We start from the raw sequence: 15426 nt of genomic DNA on the forward strand, positions 1-15426 counted from the left end.
GTCAAATGATTTTTGACAAGGCTGTCAAGACCACTCAATGGGAAAATGACAGTCTTTTCATCAAATGGCACTAGAAAAACTGGATAGCCACATGTAAATGAATAAACTTGGACCCTTAACCTAACACCATAGACAAAAATCAACTCACACCAAGTACCTAAATTTAAGATCTAAAACAATAAAACTTAGAAGAAAACATAGTACAAAAGATCCACAACACTGGACTTGGCAAGGTTTTCCTGGATATGACATCAAAGGCATGGGTAACAAAGAAGAAATTGACAAACTTTTCATGAAAATGGAAATATTTTGACTACAAAAGATACTATCCACAGAGTTAAAAGCCAATCCACAGGAAAAAATATTTATAATTCATATATCTGATAAGGAATTAATATCCAGAACATATAGACAACTCCTAATATTCAGCAACAACAACAAAACCCAAAACAATCCAATTCAAAAATGGGCAATGCAGTTGAACAGATACTTCTCCAAAGAAGATACACAAATGGCCAATACACAAGAAAAGATACCAAAGGACATACAAGTCAAAGGTACAGTAAGATCCCACCTCACACCCATTGAGATTGCTACTATCAAAAAAAGAAAAAGCAACTGTTGGCAAGGATGGAGAGGAAATGGAACTCCCATGCTCTGCTGCTGACTGCTTAGAGTGTAAAGCGGTACAACCATTGTAAAAACAGGATGGAGCTTCCTCAAAATTAAAACTAGAATTACCTTACGGCCCAGCAATTTTCCTTCGAGGTATATACCCAAGAGTAGGTCTCAACCACATGTCTCAACCACTCGTGTTCACGGCAGCACCATTATTCACAATAGTGGAAACATGGAAGCAATTCAAGTGTCCATGGACAGGTGAATGGACAAGCATAATGTGCATATACGTACAATGGGATATTACTCAGCCTTAACAATGGAAAAAACCCTGCAATACGCTACAACATGGATGAATCTTGAGGACGTAACGCTAAGCGAAATAAGCCAGTCACAAAAGGACAAAGACTACAGGATTTCACTAATACGAGGTACTCAGAGTAGTCAAAATTACAGAAACAGGAAGTACAACGGTGGTTTCCAGCGCTTGGAGGTAGGGGAGATTGGGGAGTTACTGTTTAATAGGTATAGAATTTCAGTTTTTACAAGATGAAAAGAGTACAGGGATGAACGGTAGCGACATTTGCCCAACAATGTGAATGTATCTAATACCACTGAAGCGGCTCCCGTCACCTCCCAGCAGGCGTTACGCGGTTACCATGGGGACGGGACACTGACCACCGGTGGCTGGAAGGACGAAGATGGACCCGAGTGGAGAAGAACGAGGGCCCCCCCCCCCCCGGAGAGAAGCGACCACCCACGAGCGCCCCCGGGCCAGTTTCCGCCGGTCTTACTGAGGCCTCGGGCGACCCTTCACCTCGGAGACGAAAACACGAACTTTCGCTGGGTGACAAGCGCGGGGACGCGCTGGTTCGCATTCGATGCATACAGACGCAGCAGGACTCACCCCGCGCTCAGGCAGCGAGCCGTTTCCTCCTTCACCGGCCCCTCCCGCGCGGGGCCTCAGTCCCACGGGTCACCCACATTCAACCACCGCCACCCGAGTTCTTCACCATCGCGTAGTCCCGCCTGCGTCCAGGCGCTCTGTGGCGAGAGCAACAGGGACAGTCCTCTCGCGATGCTGCGTACGCCAACGTGAACTACCGGGAAGAGAGCAGCGCACTTGCGCAAAAGGCCCTGAGCGGTTCCTGCGCCTGACCAGGGAGAGCATGCTGAGTTTCCCAAGTCCCTGGCGCCACCTCCTTGGAAAATACCTTCCTTCTTAGGCGACATCGAATAGAACTGCCGATTTAGCAAATTAGGTACAAGCAGGAGGCAATGATACTACAGTTTGACTCATTGTTTATCCGAAATTAATGCTAAGTACCTAAACATACACCTCTTTCATTAATTCTATATCGCTGATGAATTGGTTCTCCTGGAGGTTCCTTCTTTAGCAGAATACACCTGCAGAATTTCTCCAGGGACAGTTTGAATTCCATTTACATTGTAACATCGACAGTACCATCCCTCTCTTATTTCGTTCTTCGCCCTTTCAGACATCATTGATGAGAAAGCATACTCAATTCAGCATTATGAGTGGTCAAGAATCACCACTCGTATCACCAACATTGTTAGGGCAATACGATTTGAAACAAAATCTTCTCCGAACCTATAAACTTAACCACTCAGGGAGAACACAAAGAAAACAATTTTATCATTCAGTGCCAGGATACATATCACATACAATCCAAAGACAAAAAGAAATCTCACCCTTCTTTGTAGTCAAGCAGATACAACCCATCACATAAATGTTGCAAAGATAAACAATAACTAGTCTCAAGCAGGAGGATTTCATACAATCATTTTGTCACACATTCTTTCCCCTAAATTTACCTGGTAATTAGAATGACCACCTGTGTTAGTTTATTGGTGTTACAACAAGTTAAAAAACAATTTCTCATATCCTTATGACAGTAGGTAGTTTTGCAACATGGATCAAGGCCCCCACTACCAAAGTTTAAGCTTCTACACTCTCATAGAATCTGGGATACAGAACTGCCAGCTCCCTCAAAGTTTACATTCCAAACAGATGGTTTTGAGGTCCTTGGGAAAGATATTCTAAGTTGTAAAACTGCCAAGAGACATTTAACAAGATTTATGGTTTATTCTCAATGGCGCAGAGAAAAAATTTACAACTTGAAAATCTACAAGGAAGGATGTCTCTTCATTTTTAGCAGAATATTAAGTCTCGTTTTGAATTTGTAAATGCCTTTACACACTCTTACCACTTAGTTAATATGGTACTGAAGGTCCTAGAAAGGACAATTAGGCAATAAAATGGAAGAAAAGGCATCCAAATTGGAAATAAAGTGCTAAAACTCTTTCTCCCTGCAGATGACATGAACTTCTATATAGAATATTCTTACGATCCAGACAACAAACATCAGAAGTAATAAACCATTGCAACACGTTTGTAAGACACACAATCAATATAATAGCAAATGAATTTGTATACACTAGCACTAACCAATCCACAAACAAAATGTTCTTAGAAGTGAATGTAACAGGGGCACCAGGGTGGCTCAGTTAGTTAAGCATCCAACTACGGCTCAGGTCATGATCTACAAATGTGCCCACATTCAAAAGCAGGGGACGCAGGAGCACCAGGGTGGCTAACTCAGTTGAATGTCTCACTCCTGGTTTTGGCTTAGTCATGATCTCACGGTTCTTTGGCTTAGATCATGATCTCATGGTTCATGAGTTTGAGACCCGCTTCAGGCTCTGGACTGCTGACACAGAACCTGAACCTGTTTGGCATTCTCTATCACCCTCATCATCTGTCCCTACCCTAGCTTCTCTCTCTCTCCTTCAAAAATAAATATACTAAGAAAAAAAAAAAAAATGAAGGGACACAGACCTTCCCTCTCAATGAGATAAGGGTCAAAAGATTTGCAAATATGTTTTGAAACCTTTACACTTAGGAGACCACTTAATACTGCCTTCTTTCATCTCCCCAATGGAAGATGCAGGGGAGCTGGGAGGTTGAAAACATCTCAAACTTCCTGAGGTTTTATTAACTGCAAATGTATGAGCACTACTGCAAGAATTGTGAGCATTTGTCTAAGTTCAGCACTGAGCAGGCACTTTAAATAGCGACACTTGCACAGGTGTACTCACATCCCACCTGCAAGAGGTGGTCTATTAAACAAAATGCCGGCGGCTTACAGGGGAAGCGAACGTTCTACGAACGCCTTTTTCAAGAGCCCAGGATTGTGCATACTGAGAAGTGACAGGAGTGCCTTGGTCACTATCAGTAACGTCTGGAACTAGGAAGGGAAAGGGAATACCCTGCTCGGCTCCTGTATCATAGCCATAGGACCTGGAGAAACATCTGTTACCGTGATTTACATTCAGGCTGTACTGTGAGGCAAGGCATTTCCAGAATTCCTTACCCCACGGCGGGGCACCTCTTGGCTTAATGGCCCAAGAGTACGTAAAAATGTGCAGATGGGGCCACTTGTTGGCCAGAGGCACCAGTCTTAAGAGGACTACTTGATGTATGGCCCCTTATGCAGACTCTTGGGTCCTTCCCTTCATCAGGGACATCCTGGATAAGGGATGAAAGCCAGCAACATTCCCCCGAGCTCCATCACATGTCAGGACGATGATGGCATCTGTAAAGTCTAAGAACTGCTACTGCTGCTCATTCAGTTCGTTCCAAGGGACAGTCCCGGTAACGGGGTCCGGAGGAAGGGGGACCTCTTCCAGCACCACAGCTGGGCTGAATGAAGAAGAGCACAGCCCCCTTGCAGCTGGGATATGCCAGAGACCCCACGTTTGGCTCCATCATGCAGCAAGGAAGCGTCAGTAACCATGCTTGCAAGGTACTGCTTCCATGACTCAAGCTACAACAGGCAGTTGGGTATGGAGGGTCCCAGGCTCAGGGAGCCTCTTTGTGCTGGGGCACCAAGTACATGACCAACAACTGATGCTCCAATGGGGATTACTGCAAGGTTGAAGAAGGTAGTTCTTGCATCAGAAGCCACTGGGCAACCTATGGCCACCCTGAGGGGGTCTACAAACTCCAGGAGGATTGGGGGGAAACTGGCAAAGTTTCTGCAGTGAAGAAGGGCACTCACAGGAGTGCCTGCTGACTTCAATGTGGATTGATTCTAGAGCCTGTTTCTGGAGGGGGCCCTATAAAGTTGGGCCAATTGGAGGTAAAGCCATCAATAAAACTGAGTAAACTGATTAAGTGGGGAATATGTTCCTTGCAGAACCCAAGAAGAAAAGACACATTTGTATTAACATTCTGTGTGCTCAGAATACACAAGACAAAGAACAGTCAGTAGCAGTTTCATGACAGTGGCAGGGATGCAACAGTCCCAGGTTTACAAGTAATTTTCAGGGAATTTACCTGAGGTGGATCTTTGCAGTATGTATGGGAAAATGAATTATCACAACTTTTGTATGTGAACACCTAATACATGGGTGAAGGATCTCCCTGGAGGATGAGGTCATCAATATATCATACCTGGGTTCCTGAAGAAATCTGGGTGCAATCAAGGTATCCCCTGCAAAGACTATGTGCAATGGCAAAGAGTTGCTGGGATATCCCATTGGCAGCCTGCTGAAGGTGTACCGGGCCCCCTTGGAGACAAAGGCAAACTGTGGCTGAGGCTGCTGAAAACAGCCCTGGGAAGAATGTACTGGCAAAACCCATAGTAACAAAATATGTACTGGTTGCTGCTTAGACGAAGGCAGTTATTTCAGGAACAGTGGTGTTGGGTCCCGGACAATTGGCCCCAGCATTGAGGATGCGGTGACCCACTGTGACATGCCAACACTATTTCCAGGTTTAAGAACGCAGTAAACTGGAGTACTAAATGGAGAAGCAGCAGTGACAATCACTTCGTCTCTGAACAGGTGGTTACCATGCTTTCAACCGGGACATACAGTACACGGGGGTCCCCTTCTGACAACCCAAATTCTAAGTGCCAAAAGTTCATATTCACTCGACTGGAACCTACCATGGGAATGTGCTATAATTAAGTCAATGGGTGCTGTGACCACGGAGAACTCAGGCAATAGTTCTGTGGATTAAGAGAAAACATACCTACTCATCCGAATGTCTCAGGTTGTTCATACTGGCAAGAAAAAATAACACAGCCCGGGTGGCTTACAAACAACACAAATTTATTTCTCACACTTCTGGAGGCCCTCAAGTCCAAGACAGATGAAGGGGCCAGCGGTATCAGCACGTGGGGAGGGCCTGCCTCCTGGTTCACAGATAGCTGTCCTTTTGCTCTGTCGTCACTTGTGCAAAAGCCAAAGGCGTTTGCTCAACACTTGTGAGGGCTTTACTCCCATTCATGAGAGCTCTACCCCCATAACCTCATCACATCCCAAAGGCCCCCCACCTCCAGAGACCATCACCCTGAGGACTGGAGTTCAACATATAAGTTCTGAGGAAACACAAATATACACTCACCCGCACTCCATTTTGTAGTCAGTAACTCCTCTAAGATTTTAGGGAATGACATGATCAAATTTAGCCGAAGGCCCAAATACAGCTGTAATTCAAGCCTGGTGTCAAGGTCATGACAATTTGTCAACGGTGCGTTTCAGCAGATATTTAAGTCATTTCACAAACGATCTAGTGAAGGTCCAAAAGCCAGTTAGTGCCCTTTGATCTTCTGTTGCATAAGTTATCTTCGTATAGTCTGGACTCCCAGCTGGGGCAATCTGTGCACCTTCATTTCTGTCATTTCGTTGTTTCCTTTTCCTGTACCTAAGTTTCTCCCACCCCTCATTCTTTCTTGCCAATTCTTTCCTTTTTGTTGTCACTCAATATACGTCAGGGGCTTTTCTATTTACTCTGATCGCACGTACAAGTTGCCTTCTCCAGAGAGCCTCCAGGGAGGATCTACGGGCTCGAGAGCCCACTCGATGGCAAAGGTTACATTGCTTCATACGGATTAAGGATCCTGGGCTTACGCTGCATTCCAATGATCCCCTTTGCTGTGGCACAGGGTGAGTGCTTTCCCCTCTGAGCAGGAGGATGAGAATTTTTCTCAACAGAGGCAGCAGAGCACAGCTGCAAGGAGCAAGCGTGGCCCATAACCCGGCGGTTGACCGAATGTCTTCTGTAGGGCTGCCTTTTTGCAACAGTGCAGGTTTCTTCTCTCTCATTTCTCTCTCTACAAATTCCCTCACAGTATTTTGGGTTTCTAGCCATGTGAAGTGACAGCTTTCAGTTTTTGTCTCCATCCTGACACCTGTGGCGGGGGCCTGGGTGGTTACAAGGGAAAGGACCACGGCCCCGCAGTCCGCCTCACAGACAGCTGCCGCTTCCTCCAAGGAATGCCAGCCAGTCTCTCTGGGGTCACGGTTCACAAACAATAAGGTCATTCTGGCACGGCAAGGGTCAAGGCCATCAAGCCCCAGGACTCCAAGGTTAGTCCTTTGGTGTACTGAAAAAAACCCCAGCGCCTCGCCAACCCCAGGTTCACTGGCTGAGGGTTCTGCATTAGCGCAGTTGAGGTCCTTCCTCTGGCAATTTGCAAGACGTCCCCTTTTGTTTCTCATCAGCCTCCGGGCCACAGGACACCACAGGTGTGCACCTCGGCACCCTCGGGCGTGAGGCGTGTGTGCAATGGCAGCAGGGGAAGGAGCAGCAAGAGATGGGGACGGCCGCTGCCCGCACGTGAACGACAGCTCATCACACACCGAGGGCCGTGCACGCTTCATGCTCCCGGGGCCAGGGCAGCCCAGCTTTCCAAACTCTCACCAAGGGCCATCTGCATGCCCTCCCCGCTGGGGCACAATGACAAAAACTGGTAAGCGTGGCTACCCTGAACAGCCGGGGACGGCCAATACACGGTACACAGTACCCGGAGAGTGCCAGCCAGACCCTCGACCCTGGGTAGCTGGGGCTCAAATGCTCACCAGTTAAAGTGCGGTGTCGTCACTGCCTCTACAGGCGGAGCGTCTCACGACACCAGCCAAACTGACTGAACCCGGAGCCCAGGCACCTGGGGTACGGCCAATTAACAATTCTTAGGGCCAAGAGCTTGTTGCCAGGGGAGGAAACAGTGACACCCAAAACAGGCAGCACAGTCCACAGCAAGAGGCTGTCTGCCAGCAACCTGTAGCTCGGTCCCAGGTGGTCTTTGTCCTATCTCAGACCTCGTTAGTCAACAACAATCACTTAATGACAACTGGATGAACTGGGTCTTACGTGGTGACCCGGGTCTTAGATGGACCATCCTCTTAGTGATGCCCACTGGGTTAACTGCCTCCTGCTCGGAGGGTTCACTCCATGTTGGTTTCAGATGTCAAGAGTCTAGGACACTAGGCCTTAACTTCAGACCACAGTTACTGTAATTAAAAATATTCTGAAGACTATAGACACAGCTCAAATGTTCATCAGTGGCCATTATATTTGTAGTGCAGGAACACAGGACCAACGGAAACTTAGTACAGAAACAAGGTGTTATGAAGAGAGGTGAGAAATTCACGATACTTGCAGAAAAAACAAGGCGGCTTATAACAACAGGAGGCTACAGCTGAAAATAGGCTTTAGTGATGGTCAGCATATGATTTCTGAGAATGCATTCTGCCTCCCACCATGGCAAAAGTGGTACTGAATACTCTGTTTCTAACTGTGTAATTATAGAAGAAACACCTCGGAGATTCCTCTATATTGCTACAGGCAGACAGGATGGTTCATTTCTTTCACACACTTTACATTTTAGAGTAGTCGTACAGTTACAGACACATGGAGCAGAAAGTCGAGTTCCTATACACCCCTTCACTCCTACCCCTCTGCAGCCCCCCATCATTCATATCTTGCAGTAGTGTGGTCCATTTGTTACAACTGATGAGTCAATGCTGATACAGGAGTACTACCTGAAGACCACAGTTTACATTAGGGCTTACCCTTTGTTACATTTTTGGGCACTGGCAAAGGATCCGCACGCCATCTACCATTACAATATCCTACAGCATACTCCCACCGTCCTAAAAGTCCTCCATAATCCACCTATTCAGCCTTCCCTCCCCTGCCTCAATCCTCCGGCGACCACCGATCCTTTTACTGTCCCCCCACGTGCCTTTCCAGAACGCACTATAACTGGTAACGTAAGGTGGAAAGCCTTTCTGATTGGCTTGTCTCATTCAACAATATGCACGTAAAGGCTCCTGCAGGTCTCCTGTTACCGAACGGCTCATTTCTTTTTACCACCCACCCAATCACCGTATCCTAAAACCTCGTTAACTCGCGTCAGCGCGTTTTATTGCCGACTCCTGGACATTTCCTACATGGGCAATCATGTTATGTGTGACTGTACACAGTTTTCTCTCCTCCTTCCCAATCCAAGTCTCTCTCCTTCTCTGGTCTTGCTCTGTCGGCGAGGACTTCCAGAAGGAGGATGAAAGAGCAGGGACAGGGACCTCTTTGCTCTCCTCTTCTCACTGGGAAAGCATCTAGTTTCTCACCATCAAAGTACAACGTTAGCTGTAGGGCTGTTGGAGATGTTCTCTACCAAGTCAATGTTCCCCATACTCCCAGCCTGCTGAGATTTCTTATTGTGGATGTGGGTTAACGTTTTGTGAAAGGCTCTTCTGCACCTATTGATAAGATCATATGATCATTTCTTCTTTTGCCTCTTGATGTGACAGGTGACTACCCGACTATCAAATGTTGAAACAGCACAGCACCCCTGGAATGAATCCCACATGGTCATGGCACGTAATTATATATTGTGGGATTCAACTTGGTGATGATTTGTTGAGGATCTCAGCATCTATGTTCCGAGACATACAGGCATCTAGCTTCCCTTTTCAGAATTTTTAAAAGTAATACACCCAACCTAGGGTTCGAACTCAGGACCCGAGATTAAGAGTCGCGTGTTCTACTGACTCAGCCAGCCAGGCACCCGTTACTTTCCTCTCCTATAATGTCTCTGCCTGGTTTTGCTACTATAATAAGCATCACAGAATGAGTTAGGAAGGATTTCTTCTACTCCTCCTTTTTGGAAGAGGTTGTAGAGAACTGGTATCATTTCTTCCTTCCTTAAGTGTTTGCTAGAAGTCACCAGTGAACACATCTGGGCCTGAACTTTCTGATTTGGAAGATTAAGGATGAACTCAGTTTCTTTAATAGATATTTGCCTATACAAATTTATACTTCTGTGAGTTTAGGCAGATTGTGTCTCTCAAGGAATAGATCTAGGTTATGAAATTTGTGGGCAGAGTTGTCCGTAACATTACTATCCTTCTAACGTCCATGTAATCAGTTATTATGTCTCTCTTTCACTTCTCATATTGGCGACTTGTATCTACTCTTTTTCTTAGTTAACCTAGCTGAAGGTTTATCACTTTTATTGACCTTTTCAAATAATTAACTTTTCATTTTATTGTTTTTGTCTTTTCAAAGATCTGATTACTGCTCTAATTCTTATTATTTCCTTTGGTTTGCTCCTTTTCATTCAATTAACTCTTCTGTTTCTAGTTTCCTAAGGCGAACGCTTAGAATATCTATGCAATTTAAGATCATTAGTTTGTGTAACCTGATTTATGAAATTGGATAATGAAATGTAGTATACCACCTTTACACCCTGTCGGTCCATAAAAGCCTCACTCTGACCTTACTCTGGCTCTGCTCCAGTCTCAACCCACCTTCTCATATAATCAAAAACCCATGACCCAGATATGTTTCTGGGTACGCTGGACCTGTGATTTTACAGCCTAGTTTACAACCCTGAGTGACATATAGCCTGTCTGTGGCTTCTATTCTGAACTCTGCCTTAGAGGGCAGTTACTTCCAGGGGTTTGTACAACTGAGGCTGAGGGGTGGAGAATTCACATATGTACACTCAAGGCACCCTACGGCTTGAAAGGGAAAAATGAGATTACGGACTAGATATCCCTCTGCACAGAACACATTTTATTTACCATTTTGTTATTTTGATTTATGTGTTATTTATGTGTTTTAAGTGGTTACATATTAGCTTTGGGGGCCTCCTTTCCAGAGGTTCCTCCAGGCCCTGACATACCTGGGAGATGCTGAACTATGAGTGTCTGGTTTCGATTCACAATCATATTAACTTCCATTATGCATATGGAACACACACAGTTTATAGAAGGCAGCATGTGTAGATACAGGAGTCCTGTAAACTTAAGGGATACTTCACGTAAGCATTTAATGCTGTTGCCCTAATATTTCAATTATATCTCCTTTTTAAAAACTTCATATTCTCATCAATTCCCAGGATTAAGATTGCAGAAATGGTATGGTTATTAACACCAGGGAACTTCTTGTGGTGAAATCGTGATTCCTTTGCAACACAGGTTCCAGATTCCTTTTCGATTTTGTAGCCTGTATCGACAGGTACTCAAACCATAAGCGACAATATTTTGTAGAACTACACATACACAAAATGTGCACGTAAAAACGACTGAAGTGTGAATGACGTATGTGACTTAGCATTATGGTACCATCCACATTTCTGCTAGAGAATATACCATACTTATGTAAGATATCTTAAGAGGTAGCTCGGGAAAGGGCAAATGAGAATTCTCTGTATTACTGCAACTTCTTTTAAATTCATTGTTTCATTTTACTACTTTTTGTTTGTACATTGCACAATATTCAACTATAAATTACAATTTCTCATGTTTCCTGAAGACAAATATGGCATCAAAACCAAACCACAAGTTCCAATGTTATATTACTTCTAAAGACAATCTTCAAGCTATATGTCTCAAATTGAAGATTTCTCCTTAATAGAAATTCTGACATAACCTAGTTTGTATTTTTGCCACGAAAAAAAAAAAGAAAAAAAAAAACATTCACAAAAGCAAAATTCTGCAAGGTTTTATACCCACATTTGCTAGGGTACATTCAACGGAATATTACTTAACAAGACTGTCCTATATGTTTTACAGTCTGCTTCGGGGTAAAATAAGGCCAGTTTGTGGATGAAGGTTACTCAACATTCAGAACATCGACATTACTTCTTCTACAGCGTGCGTTCTCTGAAGCATAGCGGCTACTGAACCACAGCTCAACATTCCTAACACCCACTGCAATCATAAGGTTTTTCTCCTGTATGTGTTCTCTGATGTACAATGAGGTTTGACTTCTGAGAGAAGGTTTTTCCACATGTGTTACATTCATAGGGCTTCTCACCTGTGTGTGACCTCTGATGCTTAGCAAGGTCTGATTTTCGGTAAAAAATTTTCCCACATTCATTACACTGACAAGATTTCTCCCCTGTGTGAGCCCTATAATGCACTGTGAGGGATGATTTGTGACTGAAGGATTTCCCACATTCGTTACATTCATAGGGTTTTTCCCCTGTGTGTTTTCTCTGATGTAAAGTAAGTCCTGACTTCACACAGAAAGACTTCCCACATTCATTACATTTATAGGGCTTTTCTTCTCTATGAGTTCTCTGGTGCACAATGAGAGCTGATTTGTGACAGAAAGCCTTTCCACATTCATTACACTCATAGGGTTTCTCTCCTATGTGGATTCTCTGGTGCTGAGTGAGCTGAGACTTCTGGCAGAAAGTTTTCCCACATACATTACATTCGTAGGGTTTCTCCCCTGTGTGTGTCCTATTGTGTTTAGTCAGGTACGATTTATTATAGAATATTTTTCCACATTCGTGACATTCGAAGGGTTTCTCCCCTGTATGTGTCCTGTAATGTTGAGAGAGGGTAGACTTATGGCTGAAGAATTTCCCACATTCAGGACACACAAAGGGTTTCTCCCCTGTGTGAGTTCTCTGATGCACTGTGAGGTCAGACTTCAAGCAGAAGGTTTTTCCACATTCGTAACATTCATAAGGTTTCAACCCTGTATGAATTATCTGATGCCTAGTGAGAACTGACTTGTGGTAGAAAGTTTTCCCGCATGCATTACATTTGTAGGGCTTATCCCCTACATGGGTTCTCTGATGTTGTGTAAGATGTGACTTCTGACAGAAAGATTTCCCACAGTCAGGACATTCAAATGGTTTCTCTCCTGTATGAGTTCTCTGATGCACTGTAAGGTGTGAATTCATACAGAAAGATTTCCCGCATTCATAGCATTCATAGGGTTTCAACCCTGTGTGTGTTCTCTGGTGTTTGGTGAGGTCTGACTTCTGGTAAAAAGTTTTTCCACATGCACTACATTGATAGGGTTTCTCCCCTGTGTGTGTTCTCTGGTGTAACGTGAGGGCTGACTTGTGGCTGAAGGCTTTACCACACTCGTTGCACACATAGGGCTTCTCCCCTGTGTGTGATCTCTGATGTTTCGTGAGATTTGACTTCTCCCAGAAAGTTTTTCCACATTCATTACACTGAAAGCGTTTCTCTCCCGTGTGTACCCTCTGATGTCGAGTGAGGTGGGACTTCTCCCAAAAGGCTTTCCCACATTCATTGCATTCAAAGTGTTTCTCTCCTTTATGATTTGTTTGAAGTTGTGGAAGGCATAAATCCCCCTGGAAATGATCCCCACTCTCACTACACTCCGAGGGTTTCATACGTGCCCCATAAGGTTTCAAAAGGGTGGACTTCACACATAACGATTTCCCACAACCACGCAGTCCACAGTGATTCTCTTCGGAGGCATTCATGTGATGTAACAGGAAAGAGGAGTTAGGAAAGAAGGTGCTCCCATATTCAATACATTCAGAGTGATTCTCTTCAGTGATCTCTCTCTTGTACATACTCAATATTGCCTTTTCGGGGAAGGTTTCTTGATACATGTTATATTCAAATGTTTGATCTACACTTTGAATCTTCTCATGATCAACAGGGTCCTCATCCTGACTGAAAGTTTCCCCATGTTTAAAAAATTCACTTTTCTCGCTACTAGGAGTTTTCTCGTGTTCAATACTGAGTAGTAATTTTCCACAGTCATTAAATTCATCAGTCTTTTTTCCTAAATAGTTTTTCATATAGATACACAATTCAGAAATACAGCTGAAACTCACTCCATATGAGTCACACTGACAGAGGCTTTCTCTGGAAGGAAACGAATTTGTGTCCAGGTTAAATGGTTTTCCTATTACATTACCTCGTTCCTTGGTCAGTGTTTTCTTACTGATGAATGCAACTTCCCACATAGGTTTACGCTGGTTTTCTTGCCTCCTTCCTTTCTTGTGATCAGTTTCCCAGACTTCTAAAGATAAGAAAAATTAACCGTACACATAAATATTAACACATTTCTTCTGGAATGCAACATATATACAAATGCCCTATGTTTTAGTGGATTTTGATTTCTTGTCTAGTCTCCAGGGAAGAAAATAACTATAAGTAATTTTTTTTTCAATTTCTTCTGTTGGACATGAAAATACAAAAATGGAAACAAGAAACAAAAGGCCTGGCATGGTGGAAGAAAGGAAAGGAAACTACTGCAAGCATACATCTGCATTCCGACGTCTGAGCAGTAACGGCAGCTACTAAATTCTGAACGTCTCCATCTATCCTCCAAATGCCTAAGGATCAACATAAGGAGAGCAAATAAAATGACCAATCAACAACCCATGACTTCAGCATAACTGGGAAATACAAAATACTACTGACTTCAAATCACCACTGAGGAAATAAACATTTAATACAGAAGAAACTGATAAAAGAGCTCACATCTATAGAAAGAGCTTGAGCCTGTGGCAACTACACATAGAGGAAGAGACAGAGAACTTAGAGGTAATTAAAGTCCTTTGTTTTAAATACTTACTTATTTTTGAGAGAGAGACAGGGAAACAGAGTGTGAGCGAGGAAGGGACAGAGAGAGAGGGATACACAGAATCCGAAGCAGGCTCCAGGCTCCAAGCTTCTAGCACAGAGCACGACATGGGGCTCCAACTCACGAACCGTTAAGATCCTGACCTGAGATGAAGTCAGACGCTCAACGGACTGAACCACCCAGGTGCCCCTAGAACGTATAGATAATTAAATGCAAATAAAATCACTCCCTCAAAGGAGAAGTCCCACCGTGAGAGGGAAAATATGGAGCAGACATCTTCGTTCTGACAGATGACAGCTCAGACCACCGAGAACTCTGACACAAGGGACTTGGAGTATTAATGGGAACTACGGAGGCAAGGGCTGATCGGGTGAAGAATTCAATTGTAAAAAGGCCAGAGTGATCTTAGAATATGACTCAAATTGTAAGAACCTGGTTATGAGCTCAACTGTCCCCCTCCCAAACTCGTATGCTGAAGCCCTAATCCCCAGTGTCACTGCATACGGAGACACAGCCTTTAAGGAGGTTAATTAAGGTTTGAATTACGTCATCAGGTTGTAGCACTTATCAGATAGGAATGACCTCCTGATCAGAAGCCAAAGAGATACCAGCACTTGCCTGCTCTCCCTGTGTGCACAGAAAAAAAAGCCATGTGAGGAGAGAGCCAGAAGGTGCTCTCTGCAAGCTGGAGAGAGAGGGCTCACCAAAAGGCACCCTGAAGGCACCTTCATCCTGCCTTACAACCTCCAGATGAGTAAAAAATAAATTTCTGCTACATAGGCCACCCACTCTGTGGTGTTTTGTTAGAGCGGTTCAGGCCAACTCGTAGGAAGCATGAAGAGAAAAGAGACTTGAATGAAATTTTAATATACAGCATGGAAAAAAGACATGACAATAGAGCAGAAAAAAGAATGACAATAAAACCAAAGAAAGAAACCTGGATCACAGAGAAAGTTCTGGATAAAGCAGGTGATCTACAAAATAATAAAGTACATGTTTTAAATTAAAATTATATGTGTGACTGTAGTCTCTAAAGAGAAAAAAAGAAAACAATGGAATAAATACAGTATTAACAAACCATTATCTAAGAAAACTGCCCAGAAATAAAAAGAGATCTTACC

The 15426-nt window shown here is 44.0% G+C and overlaps 2 protein-coding genes across 6 annotated transcripts in view; both read right to left on the bottom strand.

Annotated features, from left to right (window-relative positions):
• Window positions 1-15426, bottom strand: part of LOC106982520 (zinc finger protein 37A-like) — a 179105-nt gene that overhangs the window by 143990 nt on the left and 19689 nt on the right. Inside the window, exon 1 of one of the 5 annotated variants that reach the window (XM_053206950.1) lies at window positions 1413-1465. The exons of 2 other annotated variants lie outside the window; for them this stretch is intronic. The gene's annotated coding sequence lies outside the window, so the exon portion shown is untranslated. Of the gene's footprint in view, window positions 1-1412; window positions 4263-15426 lie in introns of those variants that run through there. 2 more of the 5 variants (XM_053206940.1, XM_053206938.1) reach the window with 2 other exon arrangements.
• Window positions 11160-15426, bottom strand: part of ZNF33B (zinc finger protein 33B) — a 36917-nt gene continuing 32650 nt past the window's right edge. Inside the window, exon 6 of the mRNA XM_053206978.1 lies at window positions 11160-13738. Coding sequence (XP_053062953.1) covers window positions 11640-13738 — 2099 coding nt within the window. The 3' untranslated portion in view covers window positions 11160-11639. The remainder of the gene's footprint in view (window positions 13739-15426) is intronic.

The sequence above is a fragment of the Acinonyx jubatus genome, chromosome D2, assembly GCF_027475565.1.
Source record: "Acinonyx jubatus isolate Ajub_Pintada_27869175 chromosome D2, VMU_Ajub_asm_v1.0, whole genome shotgun sequence".
NCBI classification, from domain to species: Eukaryota; Metazoa; Chordata; class Mammalia; order Carnivora; family Felidae; genus Acinonyx; species Acinonyx jubatus.